This window comes from Ipomoea nil, unplaced genomic scaffold (genome assembly GCF_001879475.1).
Source record: "Ipomoea nil cultivar Tokyo-kokei standard unplaced genomic scaffold, Asagao_1.1 scaffold1834, whole genome shotgun sequence".
NCBI lineage: Eukaryota > Viridiplantae > Streptophyta > Magnoliopsida > Solanales > Convolvulaceae > Ipomoea > Ipomoea nil.
The window spans coordinates 2694193-2712966 of record NW_017618262.1 but is presented as its reverse complement, the minus strand read 5'-3'; the positions used below and the strand labels follow the sequence as shown (position 1 = coordinate 2712966).

Here is an 18774-nt window from a genome sequence, read left to right as displayed (position 1 = left end):
AAAAAAAAACTATTATACATGCACTTGTTGAAAAACAAATCAACCTGCAGCAGTAGCGCACTAGGTATAGTGCTTCCAAAGGGAGGGCACTGATGAGGTAACATCTTCATCTTCATCTTCATCTTCATCTGCCTCACCGTAATTATAGATGCACTTGTTGAATAAAAACAAATCAACCTGCAGCAGTAGTGCACAAGATACAACGCATCCGAGGGGCACCAGATGAGGTAGCTTCATCCTCATCCTCATCCTCATCTACCTCACCATTATCATATTCATAATATGAGGAAGCACCTTGGGAAGGGGCGGCTGCCTCTTTTTTGCTACTCACAGAGTTGGTGGACTCCATAAGGCAAGTCAAGTGATAGGCATGACAACAAAAGAATGCAATGATCGATATACTCTGTATGGAGAATGGATCAAAGCATATGCAACACCTTCCACCTCCCCTAGTTTTTGATTTGACCTCCATGGATTTTATGCTAAGAGTTCGGTCAACCAGATTTGAAGCCCTCTGTTCACCCCTTTTGGAGCGAGCTTCGTCTACTTCATCACTCAAGTGAATACCACGCTTTGCTTCTTTGTAGTATTTAATCAAAAGGTTAACACAATCAGCCTGATAGTTTAACCCACAACTCATTAGATATTATGAGCAATTAAAGTTTTTAGGGAAAAATGTGACCTAAAATGCTGTACCTTGAGTATATCATTACAACCGTGCCTAAGCGAAGTTTCTGTCCTGTAGTCTGTGATAATTTTGACCAAGCGATCCCTCAAACTGAAAGTGAAAGAAACAGTGCAATTATATATTAATGCACAATTTGAAAGTTGTATGGTAGATGCTAGCATTAAATATGAAAAAGTAAAAATGTCATGCGTTTGGCAATAGGAATCCCATAAAGCATATCATAAAGAAAATTTAGGTGAATACTCCCATGAATTACTCATCATTTCCAATTTTCTCTTCACCATAGTGAAAAGTTTCACAAATGCAGCCTGAGAGGTGCTTTACTGAATGCAGCAGCATGGTGCACTTTGGATGTGTGGAGTATGAATCTGAGTTTCAATCATCATATTATCGAATGCAGCATGGTGCACTTTGGATATGTGGAGTATGAATCTGAGTTTCAATCATCATATTATCGAATGCAGCATGGTGCACTTACCGAGGTATCTCCAAGCCATTGGGCAGCATATTTACTATATAAAGAGGATCAAGGTTCCCCACAGTGTGCTCTAATAGTACTCCAACCTGTTAGGAAGACACATAGAGACATGTTTCACCAAGAAGGGGTGGATGGGCACACGAAAAGGTAAAGGAAGCAGAAGATAAAGCAAATAAATAACAAGGGTAATGCACCCTGAATTCTCATTTCCATATATTCGCTGAAGTCCCTAGCTTACCATTTCAGCTTTATTAAGACACTGCCTAATCAATTCATCCCATAGTTCATCATCATGCTGATCATTCACAAATTCTATAGCCTGTAAAGTCAGAAGATTTGACTGAGTACATGAAATTACGAACAAAGAGACAGATAGTGAAATTGTGGGGTACCTCTTCAATATCTCCTAGCTTATTTATGATAACTGCAAGGGCTTGCTTAGAATTCCCCATCCTTCCTAGTATGAAAACTTGTTCTTTCAATAGATTTCTTTTGACACAGATATCATACGCCTGAAGTATACACAAGCTTTTGTTCAGATTAATAAGTAAGCAAAAGTTGTGATTTATCAACATATTGTAATCTTGCAAACCTTCTCAAGTGTATAATGCTGGCTACTCCTAAGAAAAGGAAGCAGCATCTTTGGATCATACTCAGCATAAAGTTCGACCTATTAAGTATTGCATAATTATGTAAGAGAGGGAATTAGGAGATAGCATTGGGAAACCTCATTATTAACAAAAATTTCAAACGAGCAGTGGCAAGGAAGTTTTAAAGTACTAAATCATGAAAGAACATCAATAAACTAGAAAAAAAAAAAAAAAAAAAAACTAAAAAACTAAAAAACTAAAAAAAACTTATGTGAATTCAAATATTCAACAGATAACCATCAGGCCTAGACACCCCTTTCAAAACAAGTTGTGTGATGGCACCATCAATTTGTAATTCTTAATTGACAAAAGGATTTATTGCAAGCCCCCTTTGTTTATTAGCAATGTTCTTTTATCCCCCACAACACCCTGTGTGTGTCATTGAATTCTTCCCATTCTCTCAAAACTTGTTTCTGTTAACCAAAAATAATCATTTTTTGACATGATAAAGACACACACATTAGCAGAAATGAAGTGAAAGCTCTGGAGTCTGGTCACAACAAAATTGCTCAATAGATTTGTTTTAGGTTTGATATACGGAGTAACTTTCTAGATTGAGTGACCACACTTCATACTAAGAATATGTCAAGGGCAATTAATGACAAGAACTTAGGGAGTACTGATCAAGCTAAACATAACTTTCTAGATTGAGTGACCACACTTCATACTAAGAATATGTCAAGGGCAATTAATGACAAGAACTTAGGGAGTACTGATCAAGCTAAACATGCTATTAAATGCTGCTTTACTTGCATATCCTACAAATACATAAATACAAAAGTGAAAGAAGAAATGTGAACTGCAAATCACAATTACTCTGTGAAAATTGTTGATCTCTCAAAAACAATATTATATGTTATCTGAACATGCATGCATACTCAATCATAAATATAGACAAATGTCAACGAAAGTAAAGAGAATAAGAGAAAGGGAAATGGGAATCATTCAATAAAGCGAGATCGTCTTACTACAAACCTGGAGATCATGGTAATCCCTCCCAGCATGAGGATTAGTTTCAAAGAGTGCATGAAGATACAGATGCATCAAGTATCGAGAATCACCCTCATTTCCTGCGGCCATGAGTTGTGACACAACTTCTGGAGGCGGTATTAAGTCTCTGTGTTGAAGCAACAACGGTATTGCGCGCTTACAGTCTATCATCATAAGTTGGGCAACCTAAAAATTGATGGAAATTGATGCAGGACATATAGTTAGAACAATTCAAAAAGTGCTCAACAATACTTTTAGGCTACTTGACACTATAACTCCAGTAACATATTGATTTTGCTCTTGATTTGTACAATAACAACGGTTACAGTTTGTATATGCACCTAACATGCATGTACATGGAACACCTCACTAACTAGTAAAAGGACTTCCAGGTGATCTAGGAGACAAGACAACTGAACTTTATATTCTGTTCCTCAAATAATTATTTGTAATTATTAGTAATGCATGGAAATCACAGTTCATATAAAGGAAAAATTTATCCATTATACAATTTTACCTTTTCAGAAACAGCATCATGCAAATTATGCTTTTCAATGAAGTCAAATAGATCAGGCTTCATAAGCTGGAAAGCGAGAATAAATGAATTAGAAAATTTCAAAAAGAAATAACTGCCATAAAATACAATCAACTGCATCGCTTGTAAATCAAATGCACATAGCACAATAACGGTAATGATTACTTCCACTTACATCAGCATACAGTGAAAAGGCCTTATCATGATGTCCATCAATAACATATAATTCTGCCAGTGCCTTACATGCCAAAGTAGCAAAATAATCAATGTTAGTGAAGGAGATATAGAATGTAGCTGATGGACAAGCAAATTTGCTAACCTCCTTGAGTGGACCAGTCATTGATGATGTGCTAAGCTGAGGTTCTATAGCTGATATAACTGGGGATGTAGAATAAATGCCAGGAGGCCAAGATTTGACAGTTGCTAAGAGATCCTTGTGGAAAGAGGGGTTTGTTGCCAATGCCACAAGAGCTACCTACGCACAACAGGCATGTGAGGATTAATTTCAGGCCCTTTAAGCATGTAAAATCATTCATACCAAGAACAAGATAATTTCAGGCTATATTGTGAACTACAGACCTCATAAGCAGTATCACGCAACCTTGGATTTTCTATTGGGATATAAGGAACCAATACAGGAAGCTGACGAAGATGGGCAAAATGGAAAACCCATCTGAAAAAGTAACCATGCAGAAGTTAATAATGGCCCAACTAAAGAAAGGGTTTTTTCATTTTAAAGATTCTCAATACCTTTCCCATGCAGAGGCAGATCCTCTCAACAGTTTTGGACACAGAGATGCAGCTTCAGCATACTGCCTTTCCACAATCAGATGGTCAAGATACCTTGAACCTACCTGATTCAAGTTGATTAATGGGGTGAAAATTATCAGTACTACAATAAATTTTTGACAACATTTCACCACCAGATAACGAACTAAAGCCTGATCCTGTATTCACTGAACACAACTTTCAAAAGCCTAAATATATAGAAATCCAACATTGACACTACATTTCAAGTGCTTGCACTAGATTACTAAATTATTTCAAGAAAACTGGATTTAAATTAACACTATAGAAATCAGAAAATAAGAAGTATGGGATGGCAAAAGAGAAAATGGAAGGGAAAAAAAGATGAGTTGCAATGGTTTGTGATGTTTCTTGTCATTGATACATCCATTGATGAAATAAGAACTCGACATTCATGGTCTACCTCATCAACTAGCTCACTCCGACCTTTACTAGCTTCAACAGCTTCTAAGGCTTTCTCATGACATCCATGCTGAAGAAGCCAATTAATGTGGTCTTCTGCATCCCTAACAACCAACCACAAAATAGCAAATTGAACTTTGGGTTATACACTTATTACAGAAAAACAGAGAGCAAGATAAGGAATGTAAATCATATAAATAAAGAAATCAAGCATCTGACAACTGTATATTAAATTCATCAAATGATTCACCAATAAATCAAATGGGAACTAACTATCACTAACCTAGGCTTTGCAATAACTACATCCTTTGGGGACACAATATAGTACAAAGGTTCATCACCAGCAGCCCACTGTCCACCTGCATAGCTGCTACCTGCATGCATTGCAAGTAGAACATAAAAGCAAATAAACAAGGAGCCTCATTTCAATTTTATTGTAAATTCTATTGAAGTTTCTTCTGGGCCTTAAATTTTTTTGCACATGTAGTTTTTACCAGAGAATGGAGCATGTGCAAGGGAATAGTCTTTGGCTTTATAATGCTCAAAACCATGGACAGGAAGTGCATCAGTTGCAAGCTCATCATTAGTCCATGTTACAACTCGGACCTCTGGTCTCTGAGCATTTCCCTGTGAGAACAAGATCACAAAAATCATTTTTACATACATCTAAAATGGATCAAGAATCAAGAAATAAAATCAACCTCGTGAGAAGAAAAGTTATCAACAATATTTGATTCAACAAAAAGAATGAAGAAACTTCAAGTTCAAGAGGTTGTCGTGGGAAGGTTCCTGAAAGAAAAATGACTCTCTTTGAGAGTACACACACGCATACCTGACGTGAGGGAACGGTACTACTGAAATCCTTCTCTTTCTCTTCTCCCGTAATATAAGCAAGAATAACCAAAGTATCACCAAATGGAGCAATTCCTGAAATGAAATAGCTGGTTTGAAAAGATGCCACAATATCCACCTGGTTCAGGCTGGACATTGGGATATGTTTGTATGTGCCATTCACACCCTTGTTCTGATTTGTTCTTATTACTGCAATTTTCACAGAAGTTCCCCACCCAATCACCAAAAGCGTATCATCCTGAATGCGATTGAAAAGCAATGAGCACCAGCATGCATAGCAAGCAACATTTATGTCAAATACTAAAACATAATGCCAAATAAAGAGGATTCTATTTATAGGCATGGACGCATGGTTTTACAGATGCATTCAGACATGTCTTAATATCTCAAGATTTAAGAAACTCTTTATGAATGCTTATAAAGAGTGTAAGAGACTCCTTATAAATGAGAGTGTGAAAAGTATGGCCCACCAAAATCCAAATAGATGAATTTCAGAACTAACCTGCCAAACTAAGTGAGGTAGCAGATGCTCAGGGTGTGGACTTCCACGAGGTCTTTCAATAAAAGTTATGCGCTGGTCATTGGCAGCATCATAAACTTTCACTCCTGCATCATTAGCCCATGCAACGAGACTAGCTCTCCACTTCACAGCATGAATTGGACCTTCACCAGAATGCAGAACCTAGAAATGAGAAAAGCAAAACTATGGATCAAAAGTTCAAATATGCATCCATCTTTCAAATATAATGCAAGAGTAGTTAATTCTGAAAACTTAAGGGAAACCTGATCACGGTAGCCTATCCACTTCTTGACATTAAAATACAATTGACCAGCTAAACCACCAGTGACAAATCTTCTGGATGATTTGTTAGCATAACCTGGGTCTAGAGCAATAGCCTTCATGGGGCGGTGATACTCAAATTTCATTCTTTCTTCAGTAAAAAGACCATTAATTACAACTGACCCATCATCTGAACAGCTCCCAATGTATTCACCTTCCACATCAAAGCAAAGGTCATTCACTGCAGCAGTGTGAACATGAAATTCCTTTACCTGTAGAAGAAGTAAGAGCTTTATATATTATATATCCCAATAAGAGGCAACTCCACTCTACCAACTTTTTCTTGCATAATCAGAAAATATCATTTATCTACTAGAATGATTTATAAGTAGAAGCAACGCTGCTAAATCTTTATTCCTGCAACGCCAATTCAAAGTCAGTTTTATTAATCAAACTCTAGTATTAAAGATCATGAGAAACTCCGCCTAAGAGAACCATAATAAAAGTCAACATTTTCCCCAACGTCTTAGTGTTTCCTTATGTTAATCTCTAGCTTTTTACACTAGCAAAGAGAATCCATACAATGACCAGTGACTCTCATCTTGTGTTTCGTAAAGGCAAAAGGCCCATAAGATCTCCTTACCTATTACTAAATCTAAATGATGAACTACCTAAGCTGAACCAGTGCATGAAGCACTAACTTCTCAACCACTATGTTACAGTAACTATTATTATAAATAGAAATTCATAGGTCCATATGCTTCTCAAAAGATCTTTTACAAGTTCACAAAATGCCACTTTAAAGCACCTTTGTTACTTTAAATAATACGGAGTAATAAACAATTTCCCAGAAACAGTTTATTTTGGCACCAATTAACCACCGTAAAAACTATGCTAACTAGGATAGCATTATACTAGCATGGACATTCTAAAAAATTAATAGAAGTGGGGAGATAAAGATTTTCTAAGCGCAATTCGATCTCCGATCACCCTTGCTCCAGCTAAAGGACAAGCAATTTGAATCAGTTATAGTAAAAAGTATTTTAAAATGAAAAATCAGCTGCAAATACGATAGAACGGAATTCGAATTCGAATTCAATCAAAACGAAAAAAATTAAATTAAACGGAGACCTGATTGCCTAGGAAATCAAGAATGTGAACCGAGCCACCGTGAGTGCCGAGGGCGATCATCCGTTCAGCAACGGCGATGCAGGAGGCGGCGTCGTTGGAGAGGAGCGACGGCACACTGCCGCCCATTCTCTGATACTTGAGTCTCGGCTCATCCTCTTCTTCTTCCTCCTCGTCCTCTTCGGACTCTTCTTCTTCCCTCTCGTCGTCACCGTCGACTCCGTTTTCCGACTTCGAATACATTCCAATCCTCTCAGAAAGGTGCGCTAATCGATAGAGAGATAGATACAGAGAAGTAGAGATCTGCGGAAAGTGGTTCGACTGCGTTGCCCCGCGTGGTGTGGGGGGTTGAAGAGCGTGGAGAAGAAAGCTGTTGGAGGCCCGTTTAAACAGTTGTTTATTTAGCGTTATTTATTTGGAACGAAACAATAAAAGTGGTGACATAATCACTTGCCACCTGTCAGTTCAATTGGGTGATTGTTTTTTAATTAATTCGCATTTCATTATTAGTTAATTGCTTGTTATCTTCTTACCGGTAATTTTTTATACTATTATTGGAGTGTATGGCTGTATTAAACTATTGGTTTGAGGGATTGGGATTGAGAATTTGAGAGTTAACTAAATTAATATGGAGCATTGGATTTTAGTGATTATTATTTTAGGAGCACATTTGTGTGAGGATTCGTGACAGGTCGGTCAGGTTAATATTGAAATATAATACTTATACTGAACAATGTAATACTAATAAGTAATAAAGTCTTTGTTACTTATAAGGGAAAGTGTAATACTTTTTGAGAAAAAGCATCAAAAGTATTATACTTTCACTTATAAGTAATGTCAACAAGTGTTCATTACTTAGGAAAATGTAATACTTTTAAATCAAAATGTAAAAGTATTTGTTGTGTCGGTAGTGGTGGTGGTGGGGAGGCGTGGTAGTGGTAACTTAGTGGTGGTGGTGGTGGTGTGGTAATGGTGGTGGTGGTAATAATAATAATAATAATAATAATAATAATAATAATAATAACAACAACAACAACAACAACAACAGTGCGTGTTGGTGTTGCATGTTAATTACTTAATTTTCAATAGGTAGTTTGTAACACCTCGGAAATTCGTTCCCTAAAACTCGAATTAATTCCTTAATTAATTCCTTATGGCTTTACAATTCTTATCCTAGTTTCCCTTTGAATTTAGTTGAAGGACCTAGTTGACCAAATTCTATCCTTTTAATTTGGTCAATGAGTTGTACCTTGGCCTTTAGCCCTTGTACCCTAGACTTTGTCTTTCTCCTAACTAGTTTTGGAGGAAGGGGCCCTTTTGGTCATTTCACACAATGCTAGCATTAAAACCCTACCCCAACCAAGGAATCCAAATCATTTTTCAAGATTTTCTTTCTCTCTACATCTCTTTCTTGCCCCCTACTCCTTCTCTCTAGGAAATCCTAGAGTTCATCTTCACAAGTTCTTCAAGAAATCCTAAGCCAAGATTCCAACTTTCCAACACTACAAGGCTAGCAATGGTAAGATCTATCCTTCCCTACCTTTTCCTTACAATATTCCTTCATCTTTCCTCTAAATCTTTCTTCTACCTTGTGGGTTTGGGGAGTTTGTAGAAGATCTAGTGGTGGGTGAAGTGCTAGGTTGATCTAGAGGAGCTTTGGTCTTACTTTGAGTTGAAGAAGGTGTTCTTGGTCTACAAGAGGTAACCCATGCTACACAAAATCTATTTTCACTTGCTAATACTGAATATTGGCTTCTATGTGATATTCTTGATGTGTTTGAGTGATTTGATGCATGATCTTGTGATAATGCAGGTTTAGAGCTTGTATTTAGGGTTCTTGTATGCTATTGTATGAGCTATTCATGGGTTCAAATCATATCTTTGTTGTATGGAATATTTGGGGTCATTTGGACTTGAACTTGACCTTAAAAGTGGAAATCTGGGAAGTGCTGATTTTTGTGCAGGGGTTTTCCCCGTGGGAGGAACCACGGGGGGGGGGGGGGGGAGGAGTCCCACCCTTGGCCCCACCCGCGGGGTACATGTTTGAGAAATGGTGGGTGGTTGTCCGCCCACCGATTCGCCCACTTGTGTGTGATTCTTTGGCCTCCATTTGATTGGATTGTTGAGTTTTTGTGTGTCTCCTTGATGTTACTTATGTCTAGAGCGATGTCTTAAGTGTACATGTTAGGACTTGGTGTCTTGAATCGTGCTTGTGGTCCAACTTTGTGATTCGTTGGATTATTGTGAGTCTTTGAGGTTCATTGGAACCATTTTGGTTTACCCGTTTGATATGCATGCTAGTTTTGGTGTCATTAATGCTAGTATGTATTGTTTGTCCCTTTCTATTGAGGATTGGCAACTCGTGTTGCCAACCATGTTGACATCGGATTGAGGTCCATTGTTGTTGTTGAGTATCGTTTCATGTCCTTCATTGAAACCCCTTGCTTGGATCCCTTGATGTGATCCTGTGTGTATGATTATTTCTTGATTAAGCTGTTGTTGAGCTTATCCCTTGTTCTACACACTTTGTGTGGAATCTATGTGTTGTTGTATCTCTAGATTCCGTGTGTATTGACTCTTGTTGAGATGATGGATTGATGTGATGAGATGATTGAGCTGGTAAAGTGAACAGTGTGGGGACTTATGTGTGAACGAATCCGGTAGTGGGTCTAAAGCTCCAGATTGCCGTTTGGTTACTTGTGACTTGTGGGCAACATGGGAAACTCATTACAGTTGCCATAAATGGTAGCTAACTCGTTGAGCTTGAATCTCAATAGGGGGTGTATACACTTAAAGTTGCTAGCTCTGTTTCCATTGGGTTGCAGTCCTTGTCATTGCGATGACACTATAGCATGTGATCTGGGTCGTTGCGATGACTACGTTATACATGATTGATGATTGGAGCCCTCCACACTGATCCACTATGAATCGAGCCGTGGTGCTGACTCCACGGTATATGACTTGGAGTGATTGTGTCCTATGAGGACTTGGAACTCGTTGTGGTGTGAATCTTGTCTTCCATTGCTTAAGAGCATGTCTTTTGTGAATCCTTCATTGTGGGTCGTACGTTGTACCTTATTGTTGAGCTTGTTGCTTGTGGTTCTATTGTCTTATTGAGTATGTTGGCCTTTGTTCTTTGTTGTGAGTGATTGATAAGTTTATTGATGTTTCCTCTCTCTCGGCTTTGAAATGATATCTACTGTATTCCCAGTTTCAAATGGTTTTGATTATATCTATGTATATTATGATACTTAACGTGTGTTGGTGGGTTACCAGCATTATTCGCTGACCGGGTGTTATCCCCTTATCTTTTACAGGTTGAGTAGCTTTGGAGAGCGCGCTAGCGGCCTGTAGGTCTAATGGAGAGCGCGCTAGCGGCCTGTAGATATATTAGATCTCTTCCTTTAATAGTTGTTGAGGCCTGTGAGCCTAAGTAGTTATCTGTTAGACTGCTTAGTAGTTAGTATTTGCTTGTGCACCTAATGTTGTGTAGGTATGGCATAACATCTCCCGGATTTGTGTAGTTAGCTTCTGCTTTGCTTATTCTTAATGATTAGACTTTACCTCTTTCATAAGCTTTATTTGCTTTTAAAAATTGTTGAAATTCGGGGGTGTTACATAGTTAGACTTTGAAAAACATAAAAGAGAAGATATAAAAAATTGTAGAAAAAATAAAAAGAAAGTAGCTAGTGGCCTACAACCTTAATTATAATCATATATGATCATGAATAATTAAAGTTTATCAATTTTATTGCCTACTATTTGTTACATTTCACCTTTCACTTGATTGGTATAAAAAACCTAACAATTTTCAGTAGATAACAATTCGTTTTAATATCCATATCATACAAAAAGTGGTAACACTAATTTGAACTTTGAATGACTAATTTTCGATCCTGATTCCCTAAAAGAAAAAGGAGGGTTGGGGGGGGGGGGGAGCATGTATGTAATACTTAATGATTAAAAAAAAAAACAAATTAAAGTAACAAATTTAAAATGTCTATAGATAGATTTAGTTAGTTATAATTTATCAATAAGTGTCTGTTGCGTGCAACGTGCGTGAATATATAAATGCATATACTTGTATATAAAAGGAATAAAAGGTATATCAAATAACACATTTGTGATTTGACATTTAGCCATTCTTTGGTACTTGTAATAGCTTAGAAAATTACTTATTTTTTAGCACTTGTGTTTTTTTTTTTTTCCTTTTGAAAATAAAAGGTAGTTAAAAATAAATAAAAACAACAACAAGAAAGTGGTGACGAAAACCAAACCTCCAAAGTAGACTGAGAACCAGTTGCATTTGGTAACGTATATTAATAAAACTTGACAATCATAATTTATTAATAAAAGGTCTCACGTAAGACAAATTCACCTCATTACTTTCAAGATCATGAATAAGAGCAATACACTCACATTCAATAATGAGACGGAGTACAATTTATAACTTTAAGTCAAGCAAGAACCTTTTTAAATTTCTATAAATACATTAAGTTACAATTTATCAATAAGTGTGTTGCGTCTTGCGTGTATGTATATACAAATGCATATGCCTATATATAAAATGTATATCAAATAACACATTTGAAATTAACAATACCGTGGTATATGAGAGCACCAATAAGACAATAAAAATAGTTAAGAAAATTATTTATTTTTTCAACAAGTAATTAAAAGTAAAAAAACATAGAGAATGATGTTTGTGTGTGTGTGTGTGTGTGTGTGTGTGTGTGTGTTGAGAACAAGTTATTAGGAGAGAAAAAAGAATAAATTTTGACCTTATATATGAAAAAATTGGAGGAATCAGATCAATTAAAAAAAAAGTGGTGACATTTTCGTAATTATCACCAATTTTACTATACAAACTTGAACACTAAAAATTCTCAGACTTTTCCAAGTTTGCACATTTAATTTAGTACTAACATTTTGCACATTTAGTATTAACATTTTACATATTTAGTATTAAAAGATTACACTTGTAAAAATGTGAAAGTTCATTGCACTTAGGGTTTCAATTGTAGAGTTTATACCTGAGTTTTTGGTTTTATTTGATTTAGTTGTTCACTTTTTATTGCTTAAGGTCTAGCATTTACGATTTAGGTTTAAAATTTAATTTTTTTGTTGATTTTATAAAATTTATCAAGTTTTCACATTTAGTTGTTAAATATTGCATATTTAAGTGTTTAAGTTTGCATGGTGAAGTTGATGATGCCACCGTTTTGTTTTTTTTTTGTTTTTTTTTTTTTTTTTTTTTTTTAATCTGATCACATTTGTTGAAATTTTACATGGTTCTTATTTCTTTCCTCATAATTAATTTACGAGCATGAACAATTAAAATTTATCAATTGTTTACCCTTTTTTTAAAAATAATTTTGTTTACCTCTACTTTGTTGCACTTGAACTTCTAGATTGAACCATTCATGTTCATTTTATTGGTTTAGGAAAACCTAACAATTTCTCTCTTGATAAAAGTCAATTTCAGTCTCATACACTATACAAAAGGTGGTAACATTGTTTTGACCCTTAGATAATTGTCAACCCTAACTCACTAAATAAAAAAAGAATAAAATGAGACAACCACATCATTACCAAAGTTCAATGCATCATTTATTTAGTTTTCATACCACACATAAAATATCGTAACATTATTTTAAGCGTTAAATTATTTGTTAATGTATCATAAAATAAAATAATGAGTATTTTACAATTTGAAAATGTAAACATATATAGCATTCAATCAAAACCCCCTCTCCTCCACACACACACACACAGATATGTGTGTGTATGTATATCGTATGTATGTATTTATATATTACATGCATGTGGCACATATTACACATTTGTTGATAAATTGCAACTAAGTTGTCTATGTATATATGTATTTATATATTACACGCATGTGTGGCACATATTACACACTTGTTGATAAATTGCAACTAAGCTGTCTATGTATGTATGTATATGTATGTATTTATATATTACACGCATGTGACACGTATTACGCACTTATTGATAAATTGCAACTAAGTTGTCTATGTATATGTATGTGCGCAAGCATGTGCGGTGTGGTGTATCAAATAATACATTTGACATTTAACCACTATGTGGTACATGAATATTAATTTTTTTTATTTTAATTTTAACCTAATCATTGTTACACTTTATTTTATAGGTTGAAATATTCATGTTGATTTGGTTGGTTTAAAAAAAAAAAAAAACAAGCAATTTCCTCTATATAAAATTCATTTTAATTAGTATCCATATAATACACAAAAGGGTGGTAATATTGTACTACTTTGGGGTATAATACTCAAAAGGGAACCACATAATTGCTATACAATAATGTATCATTTGTTTTAATTTACATGCCACAAATAAAAGGTGCTTGTATCTTTTTAAGCCTTATATTAGTTTTAATTTAATGTAGTATACAATAAATAATGAGTATTTTACAATTAACAAAATATAGACATGTAATATTCAAACCCCATATATGTGTGTGTAATAATTAATGATTGCAAATAAAAAATGAAAAGTAACAAATTTAAAATGTTCATAGATAAAATAATTTACAACTTATCAATAAGTATTAGTTGCATGCCCCACACACTTGTGTGCATGTGTGTCTATAACCATGATGTTGTACTTGAGAGTAATTGAACTAGTTAATAAAATTACTTAATTTTCAACAAGTAGTTAAAGTTGTATAAACAAAAAGAGTGGAATATAAGACATTTGAAATAATAATAATTATAATTATAATTATAAAAACAACAACACTAATAAAAGAATGTAATTCAATTGCTAATTAATAACCTTATAATTAAGGAACAAGTATCAAATAGGTAATTAAACTTATCAATTTTGTACAATTGAATTACAGAATTAAAAAAATTGTGCATATCAAACAAGCAAAATATGTTCAACTGAGACATTTTTCTAATTTATTTTATTGTAATTTGAGTTGAAAACATTTTAATATTTAATCTCAACTAATATGACAGAGGAAATTGTAACTGTTAGTACATACTATGTAAGCAATATGATCAAATTTTACTGGAAAAAACAGAAAAATGTCTTAATTGCACGTATTTTGTTTGTTTGATGATTTAATTACACATTTTTTTTTTAAAGTTCAATGACCTAATTGCACAAAAACGATAAGTATAGTAACCTATTTTACATTTTTTTCCTATAATAATTAATTCACTATCATGATTAATTAATGTGTTTTAAATCAAATATTTGTTACACTTGAATAAATTTGATATAATAAATAAATTTGATTTCATTTGTATTTTAATTAGTAAGGATTAATTATTTATTTCATAAAATATAAAGATCAAATTTATAAAAGTGGTTTAAATCAGAGTTAATTCTACTTTTGGTCTTAGATTTATAGGTTACCGTCTATTTTTAGTCCATTTTTATAAGAACATCCTCATTTGGTCATAGTATTATTGTGGAATGATAATTTTTGGTCATCCGTCAACCAAATCATTGAAATACCGTTAAATACAAGAACATTTCAATCTTTTTTATACAAAGTTGGTTGACTCGCTATATTTTTTATATATTTTTTTTGAAAAAAAAATATTATTGAAGACTAAATTTCCTTGTATTTAACGATATTTAAATTGTTTTGTTAATAAAGGACAAAAAATGGTCATACTACAATAATACTATGACAAAAAAAGTGGATGTTATGGAAAAAAGGACTAAAACTAGATTGTCTTCATCAATTCATCATCATTAATAAAATATAAAGATGAAATTTATAAAAATGGTTTTCATCATCATTATGATCATCATCGTCATCATTACTACTACTACCAGTGTTGTAAAAATCAGCCTAAGCGGCGTTTAGGCGCCCCTAGGCCGTTCCACTTTCAATGTTAGGCGCCTAAAAATCGACTGGCCGGCTAGGTGGCGAAATCGGTCAAAATTGGCCGAGTTGATCGATTTCGTCCGATGTCTTTTGGTCCAACCGTTCGTATACTAATTTGATACTTTGAATCTTTGGATGATTGAAATATTTGAGTATTTTTATTTTTTTAATATTGTTTTGATGTTATGACTTATGAAATATGAATTATCATTATTTCATTTATTTGGATGTGTTATTTGATTGAATGTTGAAAATATCTGCATTACAATTGTCAAACTGCAAGTCTATCACTATTTTTTGGCACCCGACTAATGCCTAGTGCCTACTGCAAGTCTGCAACCATGACTACTACTACATACCGCTTGCATCTTGAACCTTGGTGGTAGGGACTGCAAAACTTTTCGCACAAATTTATCCTCACCAAAAGGTTCGCCTAGACTGATAGCATTGCTTGACAAATTTTTGAGTCATTTGAGTCGTGCACTAAAATATGTGATTGTCTCAGTTTCCTCCATTCTTATACTCTCGTATCGGAAGAACAACATATGCAACTTGAAAACTTTGATTGAACATATGCCTTCGTTGTGAGTCTATAAAGCATCCCATGCAATCTTGGCACAATCAGTCGCTAAAACAAGTACAAGCCAATATGAGGTTAGGGCGCTATGAATCGCATTCATAGCACTATCGTTGCCGCATACAATTTTTTCTCATCAGTCGTCCATTGAACTATCAATTTTTCCTTGTCTTAATCTTGAACTTTCATCATAGGAGGAGTCCATCCATGTGACACTACTTGCCAACATCTTCATTAAGAAACTTTGGGGGTGTTTGACAAATAGTCGTTAACGAATTGTGTTGACAATTTTGACTAGCTGATATCATTAGTTGGTTGTAGAAACATGTTTGGTAAATTAGATGTTAGCTGATAACTGATTATTATATGAAAAATTACATTTAAGGGTATACTTTATTTTCTCAAAAAGTTTATCAAAAAAACTACTTTGAGCAGCATTTTAAATTTTAACGTTTTGAAAAATTGTTACAAAAAGCTGATTAACCAAACGTCCAAACACTCATATTGATTGCTTAACCAAGTCAAACATCTAATAGTGGTCAAATAAGTCAAAATTGACTGATAAACAAACTATGTTACCAAAACCTTAATGAAAACCTTCATCATAACATTCCAATAAGCATAGTTGCTTACTCCTTTTGACAATGGTGGTCTTGTAATCAAAATGCCTTATTCCAACCAATGATATAGACTCAAGTATTTATATGATCTTGCTAATAAATGGAACGACAGTGCTTTGATACCAATTAAAAGTTTATATAGTAGGAATAGTAACCTTTAAATGCCTGCATGGGTAGCTCAACTGGTCATAGAGGTGAAACTTTGGAATAATGACCAGGGATCGAGTCTCACTAGCGGCAGTGTGGGAGCAATCTCTCAAAGTGAGGGGGGTTCCTTGTGCGCAGTGGGCACCGGTCTAGCCTTTATGGTTCATGTTTAGTTGAGTCATCACGATTTACATCCTCCCAAATGCTTTAGGGTTGGGGTTCAGCCTTTTTGGGTTAATAGTAACCTTTAAATAAATGGAAGTATCAATACGTCTTGTTATTCTACATAATGCCCTACCCAAACTGAATGCAAAGACATTGTAGCCACCAATTACAACTCCAAACTTAATTAAACACATTTATCACTGTACAATGACATTGTAAATGCAAATAGGAAAAGAAAAAAAAAAAAAAAAAAAAAGTATCCCAACGAAAATGATTGTCCAACGAAATTGACAAGTCAAAATATGTTGAACGTGAAAAAAAAGTTCACACGTCACTGGTATTAATGACACTTCTTGTATGATCTATCTTATCCTAATAAAATAAATCTTATATAAGATTATCTAACTTGAGATGTGTAGTATTTTTAATTAAAATATAATATTTTTTAAATATTCATAAAAAGTATTATATTTTTATAAAAATAATATTATATGTTTTACAATGAGACGATCTTACAAGATTTATTTATTGCATGCAATGAGTAAATTTTGTGTGAGATTGTCATCCCAATTTACTTAGATTTAAGTATGTTTATTTTTGCTATAATTTATAATGAAATATAAAAATAAAAATTCTATTGGCCCCATACAATCTTCAATGATTTATGAAAAGTAAAAAGGGGAAAAGAGTGCAATGGGGAAACGACATAATTAGGAAGAAAGCAAGCCCGACAAGTTTCCAACACCGGGCCAGGAACGTGAGAAGCTTCTCTCATCTTCAGTCACCATTCTGTAAAGCCATTACTCTCCTATAAATTGTTGATATATATATATATATATATATATATATATATATATATAAGTGAGATCACCATGTTCAGGTGAGATCGTGAGACTGGATCCTATGCGTTTATTTTAATTCACAACAGTTTAGATTAATTTTAGTGTATTCCCATCATGTATGTAGTTTCTATTGATTTAGGGGTATTGTTGTCATTTATCCTTCTCATTAATGCAGTGATTTATTTCTTCCGCACACATTATATGGAATCAAGCACCGTTATTTATGATCAGGGTTGTAAAAATCGGTCTAGGCACCCGCCTAGGCGCTAGGCGCCTCTAGACCGTGACGATTTCCCCCTTAGGCACCCGCCTAGGTTATCGGCTGCCTAGGCATCCGCCTAGCGCCTAACTCGACCGATTTGACCGCCTAGCGCCTAACTCGACCGATTTGGCCGCCTAGCGTCTAAGTTAGTCGAGTTAACTCGTCCATTTCGGTCGAGTTAACCCGATCAGCTCGGCCTATATATATATATATATGTGTGTGTGTGTGTGTGTGTGTGTGTGTGTGTGCGCGCGCGCGCGCGCTCGCATACATATATATAATATGACATATATACACTCGTAGACTAGTTTGATACTTTGAATCTTTGGATGATTGAAGTATTTGAGTATTTCATATTTTTAATATTGTTTTAATATTTTTTTTTTGAAAATCATTGTTTTGATGTTATGACTTATGAATTATCATTAATTCGTTTATTTGGATGTGTTATTTGATTAAATGTTGAAAACAACCTCATTAAAATTGTCAAACTGCAAGTCTACCACTGTTTTTTTGGCGCCTGCCTAGCGCCGCCTAGATTCCGCCTAAGTGGAGGCGCCGCCTAGGCTCTAGGCGTTGTCTAGGCACCCGACTAGCGCCTAGCGCCTACTGCAACCATGTTTATGGTATAATATCACTTTTTATTTTGTTTATATTATTCTTGCCATCGTTTCAATTCCCTTCATCCGATTCTCACACGCCAGCCACGATACATGAGCTGTCTACCGTGCCGGTGTTCCAGTGTCCTCTACCCTCAACGCGGTGTCTCCATGGCCGGTTCTAGCAACAGGAGTTCCAAGCGTCAGAAGGGCTCTCATTCTTGTTCCCGTCAAGGTATTCCGAGCCTCTTTTCTTCTTTGTTTGGGTTCCCATTCTTTTTTTGTTGTTGTTGCTGTGTTTTTTTCATTTTCCGGTAGGACGTCAATGGCGGGGTGTTTTTTTCGCGCAGTTTATGTGTG

The 18774-nt window shown here is 34.8% G+C and overlaps 1 protein-coding gene across 2 annotated transcripts; it reads right to left on the bottom strand.

Moving 5' to 3' along the window:
- Positions 1 to 7696, bottom strand: LOC109193109 (vacuolar protein sorting-associated protein 41 homolog). Of its 2 annotated transcripts, none has more exons than XM_019343930.1 (19): positions 7315 to 7696; positions 6186 to 6455; positions 5905 to 6084; positions 5383 to 5640; positions 5045 to 5177; positions 4801 to 4924; positions 4552 to 4654; positions 4092 to 4195; positions 3921 to 4014; positions 3661 to 3816; positions 3517 to 3579; positions 3324 to 3389; positions 2792 to 2992; positions 1759 to 1836; positions 1559 to 1678; positions 1405 to 1485; positions 1167 to 1252; positions 697 to 778; positions 1 to 616 (listed from the first exon to the last, which is right to left on the bottom strand). In XM_019343930.1, the coding sequence occupies exons 1-19, from the start codon at positions 7552 to 7554 to the stop codon at positions 173 to 175; spliced, it is 2883 nt and encodes a 960-aa protein (XP_019199475.1). In that variant the 5' UTR covers positions 7555 to 7696; the 3' UTR covers positions 1 to 172. The 2 variants fall into 2 exon arrangements, with proteins under 2 accessions (XP_019199475.1, XP_019199476.1); XM_019343931.1 differs by having other exon boundaries at positions 4834 to 4924.
- Between the last annotated feature and the right edge of the window lie 11078 nt (positions 7697 to 18774).